Source organism: Populus euphratica, unplaced genomic scaffold (assembly GCF_000495115.2).
Source record: "Populus euphratica unplaced genomic scaffold, PopEup_1.0 scaffold1.1, whole genome shotgun sequence".
NCBI classification, from domain to species: Eukaryota; Viridiplantae; Streptophyta; class Magnoliopsida; order Malpighiales; family Salicaceae; genus Populus; species Populus euphratica.
This window is the reverse complement of record NW_011499845.1, coordinates 1,668,260-1,686,144: the sequence shown is the minus strand read 5'-3', so window position 1 is coordinate 1,686,144 and position 17,885 is coordinate 1,668,260. Positions and strand designations below refer to the sequence as shown.

General features: G+C 32.2%; 1 protein-coding gene across 3 annotated transcripts; it reads right to left on the bottom strand.

The window, feature by feature from the left end:
- Window positions 1-11,884: 11,884 nt before the first annotated feature.
- Window positions 11,885-15,215, bottom strand: LOC105139491 (high mobility group B protein 1-like). Of its 3 annotated transcripts, none has more exons than XM_011045986.1 (8): window positions 15,111-15,215; window positions 14,438-14,510; window positions 14,143-14,271; window positions 13,998-14,055; window positions 13,840-13,884; window positions 13,243-13,323; window positions 13,053-13,154; window positions 11,885-12,289 (listed from the first exon to the last, which is right to left on the bottom strand). In XM_011045986.1, the coding sequence occupies exons 2-8, from the start codon at window positions 14,506-14,508 to the stop codon at window positions 12,260-12,262; spliced, it is 516 nt and encodes a 171-aa protein (XP_011044288.1). In that variant the 5' UTR covers window positions 14,509-14,510; window positions 15,111-15,215; the 3' UTR covers window positions 11,885-12,259. The 3 variants fall into 3 exon arrangements, 2 of the variants coding, with proteins under 2 accessions (XP_011044288.1, XP_011044360.1); XM_011046058.1 differs by lacking the exon at window positions 15,111-15,215 and adding an exon at window positions 15,042-15,105; XR_845022.1 differs by lacking the exons at window positions 11,885-12,289; window positions 13,053-13,154 and adding an exon at window positions 13,420-13,713.
- Window positions 15,216-17,885: the final 2,670 nt, after the last annotated feature.

Below are 17,885 nucleotides of genomic sequence, written 5' to 3'. Positions count from 1 at the left end.
CAAGCGTGAGAGATCATCTGTGGACAACTCTCTCTCTCTCTCTCTCTCTATAATATTAACACAATGAAACTTATCAGTAAAAAATCAAAGACATCATTGTTTCTCTCTCATGATAGAACACCATGTTTTTAATCTAGATTTTATGCACAGTCGCTCTCCTTGTTCTTTAAGGTTTGTCATCCCGTCAGGAATGCGGGACTCTCATGAATTAATTAAAGAGAAAAATAAAAACAATTGATTCATTATCTAATAGTTAAAAAACATCTATAAATTATAAAATTAAAATTGGTTTTTAGACGCTGGGAGAGAAAACAATATCATCATTGTCACGTCCTTCAAAACAAAAATTTACCTTTCTTCCAGCTTTTCTAAATTTATTATTAGAATGCTATTGATTTCCATCTTATTTCGGATGATTGAGAAATATTTTTATTGATTTTTATAGGTTTTTTCAGGGGGTAACCTTTTTTAATAATCCGGATTATAATTTTTAAAAATTAGTCTTATTTTACTTTTGTTTTTTCTAGGTTTCTTTGTTAAAATGAATTTTTTTTAAAATTTAATTTTTTAATGTTAGTTTGTTGGCATTCAACTTCATGATTCTAACTATTTTTTTATATAATTATTTTAATTTTATATATTAAATCATGAGTTAGGAAAATTAGTCTCAATTAACAATTCCTTTCAATATTTTTAATAATTAATTTTTTTAATTTAGTGTGCCTTTCACTATCTAGTTTATTTGAGATGATAACTATTATTTTTTTATTTTTTTATATACAAGGTTGTACTAATTTTGTAAATAGGCTGTGAATTTGATATATTAATTAAAATTAAGGTTTTTTTATCTTTTTCTTAAATATTTTTTTATTTATCCTTTAATTTGATTTTTTTAAAATTAAATTTTATATATTTTTTATGTATCATTTTCTAAGAAAAAATAATAATAGAGAAATGTATAATCAGATGATTGCTCTATCAAGAACAATAACAGAACACCTTTTTTTTTTTTTTAAATAAATATCTCTCTCTCTCTTTCTTTCTTATTTTCACCCCTGCATCTTCCATGGGATTCATATTTTATTAATTTTTCCATCTTTAAATCCCGGATTTAAAAATTCAATTTTCATTATCAGAACTCATCCACAGTAACAAGCAAGAAGAAAAAAGTTGAATGACTGCTTAGGATGGCAATATTTGTTATTATTTTCTTATGGTTCCGATCTCCAATCAATCAATGTCCAGATTAATTTATTTTATTTATAGATTTCCTTACACAGGATGAATTGAACACAAAACTAAGAAAGCAAAGATCGTATATATCAAACCTTAACCTTATCAATGCAATCCCTACGGTAGTTGTTTGCTCCCGCAACTGTCACTTCTATATATTTGTTTTCCTTTGCTTGCATAAAGTACTTATCATCCCTCATTTTTCCCTTTTTTTTTTTTTTTTTCTAAGAGGTTTCAGCGGAGAGAGGGACAGCAACATCCATACCTTCCCAAGTTCCTTTTCCGTTCTGCAACAAGCGTTTTCCTCTAAGCACGTTGACTATTGGTTCAGTCCCACTTAAATATAGAATATATATAATTTAATTCAAACATGATAAATATTATATTTAAAGGAGATAATGCATTTTTTTAATGTTATCTAAGATATGAAAGTTGTAAAATTTAACTTGAAATTTATCTGAATCTAACTTAAATATATATATATTTATATTATATAAATATATTAGTAGAACCTTTAGGATTTCTTTAATATATATATATATATATATATATATATATATATGCTTCAATATCGATATAAAACAGATACACATATATGTATAATATTTATCATTTAATATATATACCCTTAATTAAACAAACAACAAGAGAGATTTTCGTCTTGAACGAAAATTCACTCAAAAAAAATTCCCAAATATGGTATGATTCAAATTGAAAAAAACAAAAGCGCAGTCCAGCATGATTTTTTTTAATATGCATCTTTGTTTTGGATCTGCCACTATATATTATTTAAATTCGATATCATGGAGCCATGCATATTTCGATTTGTGAATTTTTCAATAAAGGTACATGGTGTTTAATTTATAAGGTTCAGAGCCGATAAAATGTCATATTGTATTTAAGGCGCTTCCCACTTCTTCCACTCGATTCAATCAGTTGGCTACCTCTAATTGTTTTTTGATACCCCAAAAACCACCGAAGCCCTTCCTTTTTGATGCCATTATTAAGTGAAATGATCATTAGGAAAGAAACTAATTAAGATCATGCCGCATCATCCATTTAGCCAAGATGGGTGGGAGCTCCCACAAATGAAGGTTCTAAGAAGATAATGCAATGCAAGCTTATCAATCAGACACGTGGCTAAAAATAATGACAAGTATGGTGCAATTATAGGGTTTGATTTTTTAAATATGAGGTTATGATACCATGTTCATCCACATGGTCCCCATAAGGGGCATCAAAGCTTTCTACCCACTAGACAACCCATAAAATAATGCCGATAGAGCAAGTAACCCCGTCAAGTTTTTATTCAGTTCAATTTGAAGTTACCGAGGAGAGAATCCTATCGTGTGATTGTGCCTCCTCTCGTTGCCTTTGTTTCAGTTAAGCATTCTCTTAATTCCCACAATTAATTGACATTAAATCAAACATTCTCTCTAGATGGATCTAACCTTGTCACTATCCCATTAACGCAAAAGGGATTCGATGGCTCAAGTCAGGTTCAGAGGTAGGTTAGCTGTTTTGAGACAAATGAGGACCCTGATTTGTGGGATCTGGACAGAATTTGGATTTGTGTTGAGGCCATGGAATTTGATTAAGGTGTTTGTCCAGTATCATGCATTGTTGAGTTATCCAACACCATCTTCGAGTTGCAACTCGAAAATAATTATCAACTGGCATGTTACTTGGTTTGTTCCTCAGATCATATACCTGTTACTAATTATCAATTGGTGTTCCATGAAATTGATTATTTGCTTGAAATTCCAAGAGAAGATACGAGGCAATTTTTCCTTTGTTTATCCAGTCGATGTTCCAACTAAAATTTGCTTTCAGTTAATTGTTTAATTAGATTCTTTCACAGACACATGTGCTTTTCATTAGAAAATATACAATACAAATTCATGACCGATTTGAAAAGACACCAATTTGATGATGACTGGGTTAGGAATTGGAGTGTATGATAAATCAATAATTAATGTCGCCCCACGTTTGATGTGACCATGTCTATGTGCATAGAAGATGAACAAGTGGGGATGTGCACACGTTTTTTCCTGCTGAGAGCATAGTTGATGCATTCTAATTCCCAGAAGAAAAGACATCAGATCGCCAGAGGCAGACGTGACCACAGAAGGGTGGGGATAATTATTAGTCCTTCGTAATGGCCCAAATCATACACAACTTGGTTTCTCGGCAGAGATCGTCACCGTAACAACCAGATTTTTCAGTGACTAAAGGGGAGATGCATGGGCAAAACCAATAATTATAACTATCTGCTAGCTAGCTAGCTGGTCCGTCGATATCAAAACTTATTGTCCCACCAGTATATGTAGCGAGTCCAAGTTGGTACAATCCGTGCATGCTCTCAGCTCTCCGATGCGTCAATTAAATCCTTTTATATGATAATTGTAAGGCATTATTGTCAAAGAAAAAGGCGTGGGCGAGATGGAATATTTCAAGAACTCTAGGAGTGCAGGATGTGCCCAATTAATTGCTCTCCATGCAGAGCACCATCGATTAGATTTCGCGTGTGCTATGCACTTCGCTGCCGACATATTATTTGTTAAAAAAGTTAAGATGCACGCTCTTTATTCATAATCATCGTTATTTTCAAATTGATTTGTAACTTGATTAAAATTAAATGTTTTCTATACGATCTCTTTAATACCGTATCCATCATATAAATTTAGTATTTTATGAAAAATAAATTGTCAGTGTTGATTTAAGAATTTGAACCCTAGAATTATTAGAACAACAAATCTTCTTAACCATGTATATTAATATTTGGATTGCATGATGTATATATGGTGCTGGTTCGATATCCATAGTAGCAAAACCACTCTTTTATTTTGCCAGCTAATAATACTCTCTTCTTAACCATGTATATTAATATTTGGAATGCATGATGTATATATCGATCATTAATTAATGCATTCCATGAAGCTTACGATAAAACAATGTACGTATTACTTGATCAAGCGTAAGGATGAATTAATGTTAACCACGTATGGTTAAGCAATCAATGAACTAACCACTACTTTTTTTTTGCTCTGAGATGCATATTTTGTTTTTATAATGGTTTACAATGTCATACATATCGATTCGAATTATTCAACCTGAGATTTCAAGTTCTAGCCTTGACTTTGATTTGTTATAACATGTTTATATACGATTAGTCTCGTTCATGAAAATTAATATCCTGAACTCTGATTTTATGATGATATTATGAAAATATCCTTCCAAATTTGTTCACATATAATAACATAATATGTATGTTTAACGGATTTTTGATCGAGACGAGTTCATATCACAGGCGAGGATAGATCTCACCAATTAATCTTTAGTCTAGTAACAGTAAGCTTCTTACCAAATGCAAAGACGACTCTACGAATTGAAGTTATTTCTATCCAGAATTAATCGAGTATAAAATACCCACCAGACCACAACAAGGTTATTAATTACCATAGTTTATCAACTTTATGGTGCTGGTTCGACATCCATAGTAGCAAAACCAATTTGTCGTGGCTCTAGCATTCTATCCATGTCAGGAGAGAAAGAAAAACTTATTCCATAAATTAAAATGCATTATATATAGGTATATTCAATTGTCGTAATAATCACCCTTAATTGGATCTCATGCATCGCTCGACAAAAATGCATTTCTAACCATCCAACAGTCATTAAACACGAGGTACTGTACCGTCTTGCATGAATACAATAGTTTAACAATATGCAAACTTCTCCAACTAAAACATAATAGTTTACGGTTTACAAGGTAGGCAGGTGAGGAACAAGGGAGGATATTGGAATGTCAATCAAGCGCCCTCTTTTTCTCCAGCTTACTTACAAAGTGCAACGTGGCAGATTTACAATGTCAACTTGTATTTTTTTTTTTAATCTTTTGAACATTCTTTTTCTCATTCGATTCAGAAAATGTTTGGCAATATGACTGGTTACGTGTTAAAAAATAAAATTTAAAATATAAAAAATATTACCTTGAAAATAAAATTTAAAAAATAAAAAATATTACCTTGAAAATATAATAGCTACTATCATATTAAATACAGACTCGACGTCAATAATTTTTGACTTTTAAGTTTTAACCGGGACGGGAAAAAAGAAAAAAGAAAAAAACAAGGAGAAGAAGAAAACATACTTTGAGGAAGGCTATTAATCATTGGACCCCAATGTCCACGGCATCATATGTTAAAATCACTTGGCGATAAATATACGGCTGCACCTATATGATATGAAAAAAAGGACCACGCGATCTTAAGAAATCTCGAAACCTATTTAATTCTTCTGCGAAGGGGACCAATCTATTGATTCACTTCGGTTGCTTCCAAGCTCACAATCCAAAATCATGTCTTTCTCTTCAAGTGTGTCATGTTCGCTGTGATAATTGATTCAATGAAGGCATCTGCTTTTCTTTCTAGTGAAATAAGAAAATCAATAAAAATATCGATCCCTGATAACAAAATAACAGGGATAATGGAAATATAGATTATTTCATGTGTGTGTGTATATATATATATATATATATATAGTAACAAGTATCACGTGAATTTGTTTTGCAAGATCCATCCAGACTAATTTACGTACAATGTTGTTGTTTTTCCTAATCTCCAAAGAGAATATACTCATTGAGACCAAGACATATTTAAACAGCGTGTTTTTATCTTTTGTTGTTCGTTAAACACTTGAGCCACCTCTCCTGATGCTCTGTGAATAAATATAATACAGGTTTATGATTTTATCATCTTATCCAATATCGCTGACGCCTGTCAATAAAAGCTGCGTTTCTTCAAAGAGCACCCTACCAACATAGATTTAACTTCGATTTGACAATACAAATTTTGGTTTCGTTTTTCTAATTTCGTGTTCAATCACTGCCCCTGCTGCTGAACGATATATGGATCCGGTCCATAGCACCAGTGGGAGAGCCACGTGGGTGTAAGAGGGGGTAATTATCCCCTTCTTATTATTATTTTTTAAAATAATTTTTTTTATTAGCTACTTGTTAGTTTTTTTTCCCTACACTAATTATTATTAAAAATATTAGAATTTATAATAATTTATGAGTTTTTTAAATTAATATATATATAAATAATATTTTGTAAGAGGGGGTAATTATCCCCTTCTTATTATTATTTTTTAAAATAATTTTTTTTATTAGCTACTTGTTAGTTTTTTTTTTCTACACTGATTATTATTAAAAATATTAAAATTTATAATAATTTATGAGTTTTTTAAATTAATATATATATATGAATAATATTTTATATTAATAGATATGAATTGAAATGAGTTTTTATAAATTAATAAGTATTTTATTATAAATTTTATATAAAAATAATAGTAATAAATTTACTACTAATTAAAAGTGAAGTACAAAACAACTTAAAAAATTAAAAACATAATAGATAAATTAAAAATATATATTTAATATTTATATTTAATCTATTTGTACAAAATAATAAATTAGAAAGAACAATATCAATTTATGGCAATCCTTTTAAGTTATGATTTTAAATGTTATGTATCATGTATTAACATAAAATTATTATCAATAAATTTTATAGTCCTTAAAAAATTTAAAAATATATAAATAAAAGTTTGTTGTATGTATTAAGAAAGATATTTTTAATGAGATTAAAAATAAAATTATTATAAAACAATTTTAAAATATAAAATCTTGAAAAGAATAATTATAATATAATTTTTTTATTTTAAAATTTTTTAAATTAATTTTACTTAACTTAAATTAATATATATTTTTATATAACACATATTTATATAATATATATTATATAATATTTATCAATAATTTGCTCCCTCAATTAAAAAATTCTGCTTTGTCACTGCATAACACGTCCATTGACAACCGGGGAGTATTGACTTTCATCAAGCAGGCTCCATGCCTTCAAAGAGCATTAATTTCTTGAGCAGACATGCTTTTTGAAAAAAGTATACTGCTACCCTTTTAATCACCAATGCCGGTGTGGTTAATAAAAATACTGAACTGTCCAAAAAGTTCTTGTAGGTTTTCGAGCGACCTAACAAAAGATAATATGTATGGTCAATCTTATCCGATAAGTACACGTGTATCCTGTACACAACGGTCAATCAATATGAGGAGACAAATCTGCCCCTCCATCGAGTAATTAATTGTTTGATACCGGAGACATTTGTCTATAAGCACCCGATCACATAAATTCAAGAGCTTTATGCAGATTTGGCGAACATGCTTCTATCAACTTAACAATCACATATGATATGCATTCAACAGAATTTAACTGACAATTTTGATGAGAAAAGTTTTGATGGCACGAAGAAAGGAAAAAAATTTATAAAATATTTTTATCAGTAAATTTTCAAGGAATTTTATTGACAGAAATAACCTCTTAATATATATAAAAAGAATTATAATAAAAAAAAAATAAAAAAAAATAATGATATATTATTTTTATGTATGTGTTCTTATAGTAAAGTTTAAATATAATTATGGCAAAAAAATCATCTTGCAAGAGAGTTGTATTGATAGCTTATTTAGGACTATGATTGTAGTTTTTTAAGTAATTTTTATTATAAAATATATTAAAATAATATTTTTAATTTTTTAAAAATTATTTTTGATATTAGTATATCAAAATAATCTAAAAATATTTAAAAAATATTAATTTGAAATAAAATAAAAAATAAATTTAAATTTAAATTTTTTAAAAAATATTTTTAAAATATAAAAACAAATATCATACCCATACCCATGGGGTGAAGAAGACCTGGATTTAATGCCCTTTATGCCTATGTGAGTTTGCTGTGGGACAAGTGCAGAGGAGATAACACACAGATTTGGACAAAATAAAGAATAAAGAATAAAAAATAAGGTCCCTAACATATATGACACTATTGTAAAGCTATTTTTTAAAATATAATTTTGTTTTCCGGGTATATCATATGATAAATTTAGAGAATGTCATGTGTTACGATACGCAGTAGCATTAATAACATACATCATTTGTTCCCAAATTAACAGGTTAGGCAAGTATAGCAATGTCGTGTGCTTCTGGTCTAGCCACGCGTAACAATTCTTTTGGACAGTCACAATTCACGATCAAGAGTATAAAGCTTGAGAAAAGATGCATGATCGGTCTGCAAGAGGATTGCACATGCAGCCTACCAAAAATCGAAGCGCAACCAATCCATTGAGGAGAGATGGACACCAGTACGAGGAACGCATAACCGAACATGGAGAGGACTTCGACCAAGGTGCGGCCTAGTGGTAGAAAGGACTTGACCATTGAGAGAGGTTGAGTGCATGCTTACGATTTCTCTTACGGGATTAGAAACCTAGATAAGGTGCGGCCTGATGAATTTTGTAAAATAACTTAAATCTCATGACTCATCACGTTCTTTTATGTTGCTTGAATGTTGCTTAAGAGTGTTCCAAAAGCTGCTGTTGATTTCAGAAGAGGACGAGAGAAACTATAACATGACTTGGGAAAAAAAGATAGAAAGAAAGAAAGATAGGACGCCGCCCGTGTAAAGAGAAGTGAAAATTGCAAGGGAACAGCATCAGAAGTGCGAAGGATTAGTAAATAAAAGGTAAAAGATCCTATTGTAAGAATTAATATATGGTATATCTAGCTAGTGGAAGAGACAATTTAGCAGCCCCACCAGATAACTTTTTTCCCTGATGTTGATATAATCTCGGCTGCACCGGCCATATGTTCTAAAGATGTTTTTCTTGTATGGTGAGATGCATGGTGCTAACTAAATTGGTGCCGATATGATTGGAGGCTTCTTCATTGGTGTTTAGATGTAGCCAAATCTTCCTAGGACTCTCGAGTAAAATACCAACAAGAGCAGTCCTGTTAAGTGATAAATCCTGAATGATATTGCCGGCCAAATCCCCCTTGGTTGTTCTGGTGCTTGTTTACTTTTGTCTCTAATTGATAATTAAATGCGCATAACCCCACTTTATTGCTGTCTTTCAATCCCGATATCTTAGCTTAAAGTGGTTCGGCATTCGTAGACTTTTTTCACACCACCAATCAACTCACTAATCGACCGACGCTGTTTGTGAATAAGCTCGATTCCCTGAATTTATCATCTTGATAATCTCTTTACGTTGAAATAAGAAAAACAAAGAGGCTGAAACAGAAAAAGTGACATGGTAAAAGATTTTAAAAAAGCTGTCGCCCTTCTCTCTTTTTTAAGTGTTGGTTTTTGCTGGTTCTTTTGTTTAATTCTGGATTTTTGTTATTAGCTGCTCATAGATGATCAAGATGACAGCCATACCCTTTTAAATTGATGGCTATGTTCACTTCTGATCCCTATTTTTCAACTCTGTTGATAATTACCTGATTTCGATTCTTTATTAAATATCGATTCAACAACTCTCTGGAATGGTTTGAAAAGCAGCGTCACTTCTCTCTACCTAGTAATTGAATCACGGTGACTTAACGGAACCCTTCCATCGGTTTTGACTTCATTATTCACAGGTTGGCTATGGGGTTAAAATCAAGTGTCAGGAATTTTAGTTACACAGCAACCACCACCTGTGCAAAGTGCAAATGACCTCCTCCTTTGGAGTAATTAACTAGATATGTAAGGTTTGCATTGTAATTGGGGAATTCTTGCTTTTTTTCTTTCTATCATTCTGTTGTTCTTGTTTCTGTTCCTGCTTTCTTTTTGCCATTTTCTAAATGGCTAAGCTTATTTTTAATATATGATTGGTATCCAAAAAAAAGAAGAAACATTTACTTCGGTTGAACTAATCAACTAGTGATCCAAATTCTCTTCTTTTTTTAATTCAATTTTAGTCATATAAAATAGAATGATGGATTCAAAAATGATCTACAATGCAAAAATAAATTGAAATTGATAGGTTTATTCTGGACAGGGATAAACTGAGCAAATTTTCCTAATAAATAGGATATCACTGGGTAAGCAAAGTTAAATAAACTTTGGCAAGTGAAGAATATCTCAAGCATTAATCAAAATCTAGGTACACGAATCTACTCCATAGTTACACGGCAAAGAAACAAACTATATATCATCTTTACCCCGCACATGCACGTGCATGCGTGAATTACTGCGACAAAGTTCCGACATCATTAAGAAGAGAAAGAGATTTCATTACACACCAACAACGGAGGCCTTAAATTCTTCAAGAACTGACATCATAACATGATTAGTGTTGGAGATAATGCCATACAAACAGTAAATAAGAAATTCAGTTATGTACTGTTATGTGCTGAACCATGATTAACATCTTACACCAAAACAAAAGCTAGTTAAACCATGATTAAAATCATGTACTAGAACACCAAGATGAAAGCTAATTAATTGGTTTCATGTAGGAATTGTGGGCACCTATTCATTGATTTTATGGCTTTCCTTTTCTAAGATTCAACTTGTTGCTTTTAGTGCTGATGATGATTATAATGATGATAATGACGGGCAATTGGAGTCCCACTTGGGCTTGTCCCTCGCGAGCATGTGCCTATCACATTGTTCACTTTCCGGCGACATGGTCCGACATTACACGTATGAAACATGCTTCCATCTTAAGTTCTTTTCTTTCCAGCCCATGAATACTACATGGTTTTCAGAGAACTGGACTGTTCAAAGAGCGAGTGCTATAAAATAAAGCTCGGAGAGATCGTCAGGTTACTTTTTTTTAATTTTTGACAGGTGAAATTGTACAGAGATGAAATAGCTTAGATCCAAGAATTGTACAGAAATTAAAATTGCATGTGATATGAATACTCCATAAATTAGAAAAAGAAATCATCCATAATAATAAATAAAAAAACCCAGCAGACTGTTATCTGCTACAGCCATGCACTAATGAGAGAAGGAATAAGTACTTTCTTTGTACAGTCAACGGCAGCATTTTTCTTTTTAATCAAACCTCGTATAAATTAATTTTTTTATAGAAATATAGAAAGTTCTCTATTTAAGAAAATATCTCTGTGCACTTGCTCTTGGGATTCGTGGTTTGGTTCCAGTCAACTTAAATCTGTCCAGTTGGCTTCTCTTGGAGCCGAATATTAAAGTCGTCCTCCATAATCCTGTTTGAAAAATTTGTGATCTTTTTAAAACCAAAATCGCTATAAATTCCTGATATGACTCTATGTTAGTAACTTTTCAGGGATTTTTTTAATTAAAAAAAAGTGTTAAAGCTAGCGTGTGTGCTAACCACTTGCAGAGGTGAGTAAATATACTCCTGGTCGTAGCCACTACAGAAGCCCCGGAGTTGATACCCTTCAGAGAGAGTGCAATAACCAGCATTTTGTCCCATTTTTTGGCACAAGCCCGATTAGTTTAATGCCAATTATCCGCAACGGTTAGATACAACGCAATTGCAATTTAACCGATACATCAAGGCTTGCGGTCTGGTTACAATTTTGTCAGGCAACGCATATTAGTTGTACAGATAAGGAGACAAAGGGTGAGCTACTTTTCATGGTTTCCAGGCCACTCTGAGTAAGACTAACAAGTCGGACATGGACACTTACAGCATCGTTCCTGAAACCACCAAGTACATAGATGGTAGGGAACTGGTAATTCCAGTGCAGTAAATTGCAGGGTAAATATTTATCTACTTGTAGGAGATGGTAATATGATTGTTCACCATGGACTGCAGTTAAGAATCCTAAAAACAAAACCCTAGCATATGTAGAGATGTAGTTATACCGGTAGCCCACATATAACAAACAGAAATTCTATTCATCGCTATTCTTCACCAGGCAATACTGAATTTGCAGGTAGCATACCAAAGCAAAATGTATGTTACGCTCAGGATCTATTCATGATTCAACTGAGATAGTCAGATAAATGTGTGACAGGTACACGAGTAAATCTTACATGACTACTTAGCAGCACCAGTAAGAGCAGAGAAACTTCGGCAAATTTCAGAAAATCACCACCATAGACAAGACATAACCCGAAAGCTTCACTTACTAAGTCAAGGATTTTTGGCCTGGATCAATCATAGGCAAAATCAGCCCACATGCCAACTTCAGTCATCGTCCTCATCGTCTTCATCCTCCTGAAAATTGAGAGTTCAACTTATCTTAGGACTAATTTAAAGAAAACAAGAGAAGTATGAATAAAAGAAAATGCACTCATTTGATGAGTAATTGAAGACTCTTAATCAGCAGGGAGGACATGAGTCGATCCATATCAACAGAAGTAAAGAAAAAACCATCTATTGCAGAATAAATCCCACATAACCGCATACAAAAATAAAGTAGTTGAAGATAGAACAATCCCAAATTCATCAATCGCTCTATCTGGAACTCAGGTCATCTAGCTATGATTCTCTTCGGTAAAACTAACGAGGTGAGAATATGACAAGTTCAGGAAATTATAAGGTCCAGGAGCAGAGGACCCAAGCAGGTGAAACCTAAAACGAATAATCTAATCCCTATAACCTAAAGCATGCTAGCACATGGAACAATGAGGTCATCTTTCAATCTTGGCCAGTTGTTGACAGGAATTAGTGCACAAGAACATTTGCATGTAAAAAGAACCAGTTATTAATTCTCTTGGACTGGGAAAAAGCATTGTATTTTAAATGGATCTTAGAGCAAAGAACCTGGCCTCTTTAAACGTGGCGCATCTAAAGTGAAAATTAACTTAGACAATGGATTGAACCGTGTAAAACAATGAGTAGATGTCTGAATTATGAAGTTTCAAGTGTGCATTCTCATGATATCACTACGGGGATGGAAATGCAGTGCAAGTCCAAGAGTTGCTTAATATTTAACATATCTGATAGTGTGAGATATCAGAGGCTGACAAAAGATTACCCCTTCACTCTCGTCACTGTCATCTTGGCCATCGACTTCAGATTTGGACCTGTGAGAATGTTTGTAATCGTCTTCTTCCTCAGCACCACCATCATCCGTTTCCTGGGAGAGGCATAATGTAGTCAAGAGACTGGGAAAAGAAAAGGCAAGCTCGTTTGATTCTGAAGAAAGCAACATTCAATAGATTCACCTGTTTCTTGCTGTAGGCTGTCATAAGCTTTCCATAATCTGATTTCTTTTTTGCTGCTTTAGCTTCATATGGAGCTTTCTCCTGCCAAATCCAATTCCAGTAGAGGAAGGTGAGAATGCAATCAGCATGCCATTTGTAAAGCCAGGAAGCAACCAGTAGACAGAGAATATAACTTACTAAAAACTGAAAATACTCTTTGCACACTAGTTATTTTGACTAACTCAAACAATCGTATATATATGAATGTGCATACGTCCAACTTGCAACATCAGTCAAGGGAAACATATCTGAATTCCACCACTCAATCCTTTTAAATCTTCAGACCCTAGAAGTACCAACATCTAGGGCCCCTGCAGTCTACACCACACCGGCATTGGTGTGGCTAACCTGACAAAGTTCCAAAGTCATCGAACATGTGCGTGGTGCACGGCCAGGTCCACTGGGAGCCACAGTTCCAGGTTTTTGCAACACCTTAACAAACAATCCGCACCGTCGTTCTAGTTTAAGTATTCTATCCAGTCAAAGGCAGCACAATTCATTGTCTTTCAAAGACCCAACTCGATTCAAGAATCTGAAAAGTAAGGTTTTAGGACTTACTGCAGCAGACATGGATTTCCACTTCTCTCCTCCAGCTTTCCCCACCTTCAATCACATGATCCAGTAGTCAAAATTCCATTCTACATTAACTGATCTATCACAGCAGCTATAAGAAGTCCACAATCGTAAGAAACACGAGGTGTTTAAGAGCTGCTTACAGCTGAGACAGCCTTTATCTTGGGGTGCTCTTGTTTGTAAATCTTCCTGAACTCTTCTCTGCGGTGCGTTACATTGCATAACCATGAGGTGATTTTCAAAATGATATTATAATTGCTAAACCATATCAAATTTAGAGAGACATACAGAAAAACAAAGAAGGAACTCGGAGGCCTTTTGGGTTTGTTAGGGTCCTTCCTGGTGATTTTTTCTTTCGTGGCTCGTTTCTTGCTACTCTCGGTACCCTTTAGTGCTGCCTTTCGCTTTCCAATCTTCCTGAAAGAAGAAATAAATGCATACATGACAAACCATTAACTCAAAATCCATACCATACCCAGTCAATGAAACAAATAACGAATAACAGCTGTGTGATTCATATATAAGATCGGTTAAGCAAAGAAAAGAAAAGAATGAATTAGCTATAACTAAACAGAATATTTACCTGTCCACAACTGGGAGTGATACTTCCTTCTTTTCCGTCCTCGCTGCCCCCTTGCCCTTGGCAATTTTCATGGCTATTACCAATGTCAAGAAATAACATTATTTCATTAAAAAAACATTTTACTCTGTTCTAACCATAATTAACCTAATTGGCAGATTAAGGATAGGGGTTACAACAGAATTGCTAACACTTCTTTCCCCACAAAGAAGAAACTTGTTTTCACAAAACATACCCACTTTGGTAATAAGAAAACTTTCTGGTTGACGCTGACAGAATTAAAGACGCTAATTTAAGATTAATTCCATTTTCTCGGAAACTAAAGCAAAACACAAGCCATAAAGTTTCAAGCGTTGTTTACTTCACCCATAAGCAAACACAGACGATGCATACAGTACAGGAATTAAGACACAAACTAGCAAAACGATAACAGAAAACCCACAAGGAAAAACACTCAACTAGAAAAATTCACTACTTCAAATGATCATAAAGAAAACTAAACTGGAAAACAAAAAATAGAACAGAAAATCCAATTAACAACTAATGAACCAGAATCAGAAATTATATCAAAACTGTTCAGAAGGGCAAAAAAGAAAAGAAGCTATACCAAGACTGAAAAAAACAAAAACAGAGACAGGAAAAACTAAGAACAAGCTATCTAGAAAGGATCGCTTACCTCTTTAATTAGTGGAAGAGATGAACGATAACAAAGGAATACGAATAACAAAAGCAGAGCAAAAAAAAAAGTCCTAAAAAGTAGGGAGAGAGAGATGCCAATAAGATATTTGTACTGGGCCCAATGAGTGGACACGTGGAAACTTTCTGACAGAACTTGAAGTGGAGTAAAATGTTTTGTCAGGGCTATGAGTGGAAACCTGGATTTTGATTGGGTAATGTGATGTTTAGTCCAAGTCAGGGTTTTGCACAGTACAATCTACTTTCTGTCTTATTCGTCACAAAATTCCTCATCAGATTTCGTAGTTTATTTATTTATTTATTCGTATCATCATTCACATACGTGTTGTGTCGATCAGGTAAGAATAGCTTTTTAGTATTTGTCTTATGGAAGGGGCTGCCTCCCACTGGAGATTTAGTAATGAAGAACTTGAAATAGTCTTGAAACCTTTTTTAGAAAACCTAAAATTAGTTTACCCTAATATCGTTTTGCATCGATGCGAGATCTAATATCAATCTTTTATATATATACACTAAAAACAACATTATAAAATTGATTACATTAATTAGCATAAATCATGGTACTAAAAACTATTTTTACTAACATATATAATACATGAATTATATACATTATAATTCAAAATATAGTCATAATGATTTTTAAAAAAAAATATATAAATGATCAAAACTAGAACACCTTACAATACGATATGAGTGTCTAAATCAACACTATACAGTATCTAACAATTAATACTTTCCTTAGTCAATTAAAGATACATAGAGATGATTTCCAATTGCTATAAAAAGCTAATGCACCTATATATTATAACAGAGATCTTAATTTCACAGTGAATTTCCTAGTTTCTTTTTTTTTTATGAATTTGTAGTTATAGTTATTAAAGGTTTGCATTAATATTGTTTTTCCAAGAGTGGAGAGAGAATTCGGGACAGATTGAAGGAAAGCATTTTAAATTATTTCTAAGAATAAAAGAAAGACAAAGGGAAGGAAGAAACTCTACTACGCTCCACCGAAACCTAACCTCTCCAAATACGAGGGAATATGGAGGAGAAGTACGGATCAAAATTAAGTTTAATTTACGAGCTTGTCTTAGATTTCAAAAACAAGATTTATTTGAAGTTATTTTCATGATCTTACTATTATTTTCATTTACCTGAACATTTACCCTGTTTCAAGTTAAAAAGTGCTAGCCTTGTTTTATATTATTTTTATTTTTAATGCCCTAGCTTTTTATTCTTTGTTTAATAATTGAAAAATATTTGTTGCATTGCAAAGGTTTTTTTTTTAAAAAAAAAATGTATTTAATCTCGGGCAACATAAATGAGTTGTTAGGGATATTTTCCTATCTCTTATCCATTTTTTACCCATTAATAATTTATTATAATTTTTATGCCTGTAATAAAATACTAAAATATAAAATTGAATTTAATTATACTATTTGAAATACACATGAAAATAAATTGAATTAAAAATATTGAATACTTTATCCTTAATTTACAAATCATTTTTTTTACATAAATTATTATTTTTTTATTATAAGGACCATTATATTCATTGAAAATTTTATAAAATATAGGCATTTAAAAAAATATATAAATAAACATATCTCGTATTAATTGTTTATTAAATACTTGTTGAAATCTTTGTGAAAAACTTGTATTTGTTAAAAAAAATAATCCATCAATTCACAAGCCACATACTAGAAAAGCAGATGATACTATGGTAATATAAATGATTTCATATGCATGATAAAATTTACCTATTGTTACTCTACCTAAAAAATATAAAGTAATTAATAATTGTTACACATTTTTTGTTCCTATATACTTGCTATAATTTGAAATATTACTTTTCAATCTCTATTTATTTTTAATTTATACACATTTATACATCAATCAAACGTCATCCACATATAATTGACTTAGTAAAACCGAAAAAGAAGAAGGAAAAGGCAAGGTTTAGGCAAAAATATCTTGATGAAAATTGATGCCAGCTGGTAGAGAAATAAAGAATCTTTAATTTGCTGCCAATAGTGTTTGAGAGGAAAGAAAGAGGCGAATAAGAGATAGTGTTTGAGAGGAAAGAAAGAGGCGAACAAGAGAGAGAGAGTAAAAATAAGGTCTGTTTTATTATGCGAGTAATTTTGGAATGTTTTTTACAATTTTAATTTTAAGAGAGTTTATTGTAGTAAATTAGAGGTATTTGCATGTGATTTATCTTTTACATCTTTTTTATAAATTAAATTCTATTTAAAGTTAACATTAATACTCTCAAAAAGTTCAAGACATAAAAAATTCATATAACTCTCTTAATTAAATTTATTTCACAGGTTAATTTCAAACAATTCTAAATGTTTCTTTAGTGTTTCCAACCTCAAGTGCTTTAAATAGGTCCAAACACTCCTGATAAGATTTGTTTCTTCTTTCTTTGCCCTCTCTTCCTAATTTATAACTGTATAAGAGAGGCTCCCCCCACTCCTTCCCCAGACCAATCATTCAATATGACATTGCGCTATCCTTAAATTCTATGGTGGTATTATTCTTACGTCTTGAGCTGCCAGAGAGTAAATTTTCTTTCTGATTAAAAATTATTTTAGAAAGTCACTCTCATAATTAAAAAATCGTAAACTAAAAAACTTAATGTTGTAAATGTTAGGTTGGTTGCCATTTCATGTAAGGCACCAACCATTGACCATTGACTATTGGTAACCACCATTGTTGAATGAGCTAGAGTTGGTGGCCACCAATGTTGAATGGG

Excerpts from the sequence above, each read along its gene's own strand:
- LOC105139491 (XM_011045986.1), bottom strand. The coding sequence starts at position 14,508 with ATGAAAATTGCCAAGGGCAAGGGGGCAGCGAGGACGGAAAAGAAGGAA. Across the intron at positions 14,272-14,437 it reads TCACTCCCAGTTGTGGACAG|GAAGATTGGAAAGCGAAAGG; the intron begins GTAAATATTCTG and ends TTCTTCTTTCAG. Across the intron at positions 14,056-14,142 it reads AGTTCCTTCTTTGTTTTTCT|AGAAGAGTTCAGGAAGATTT; the intron begins GTATGTCTCTCT and ends AACGCACCGCAG.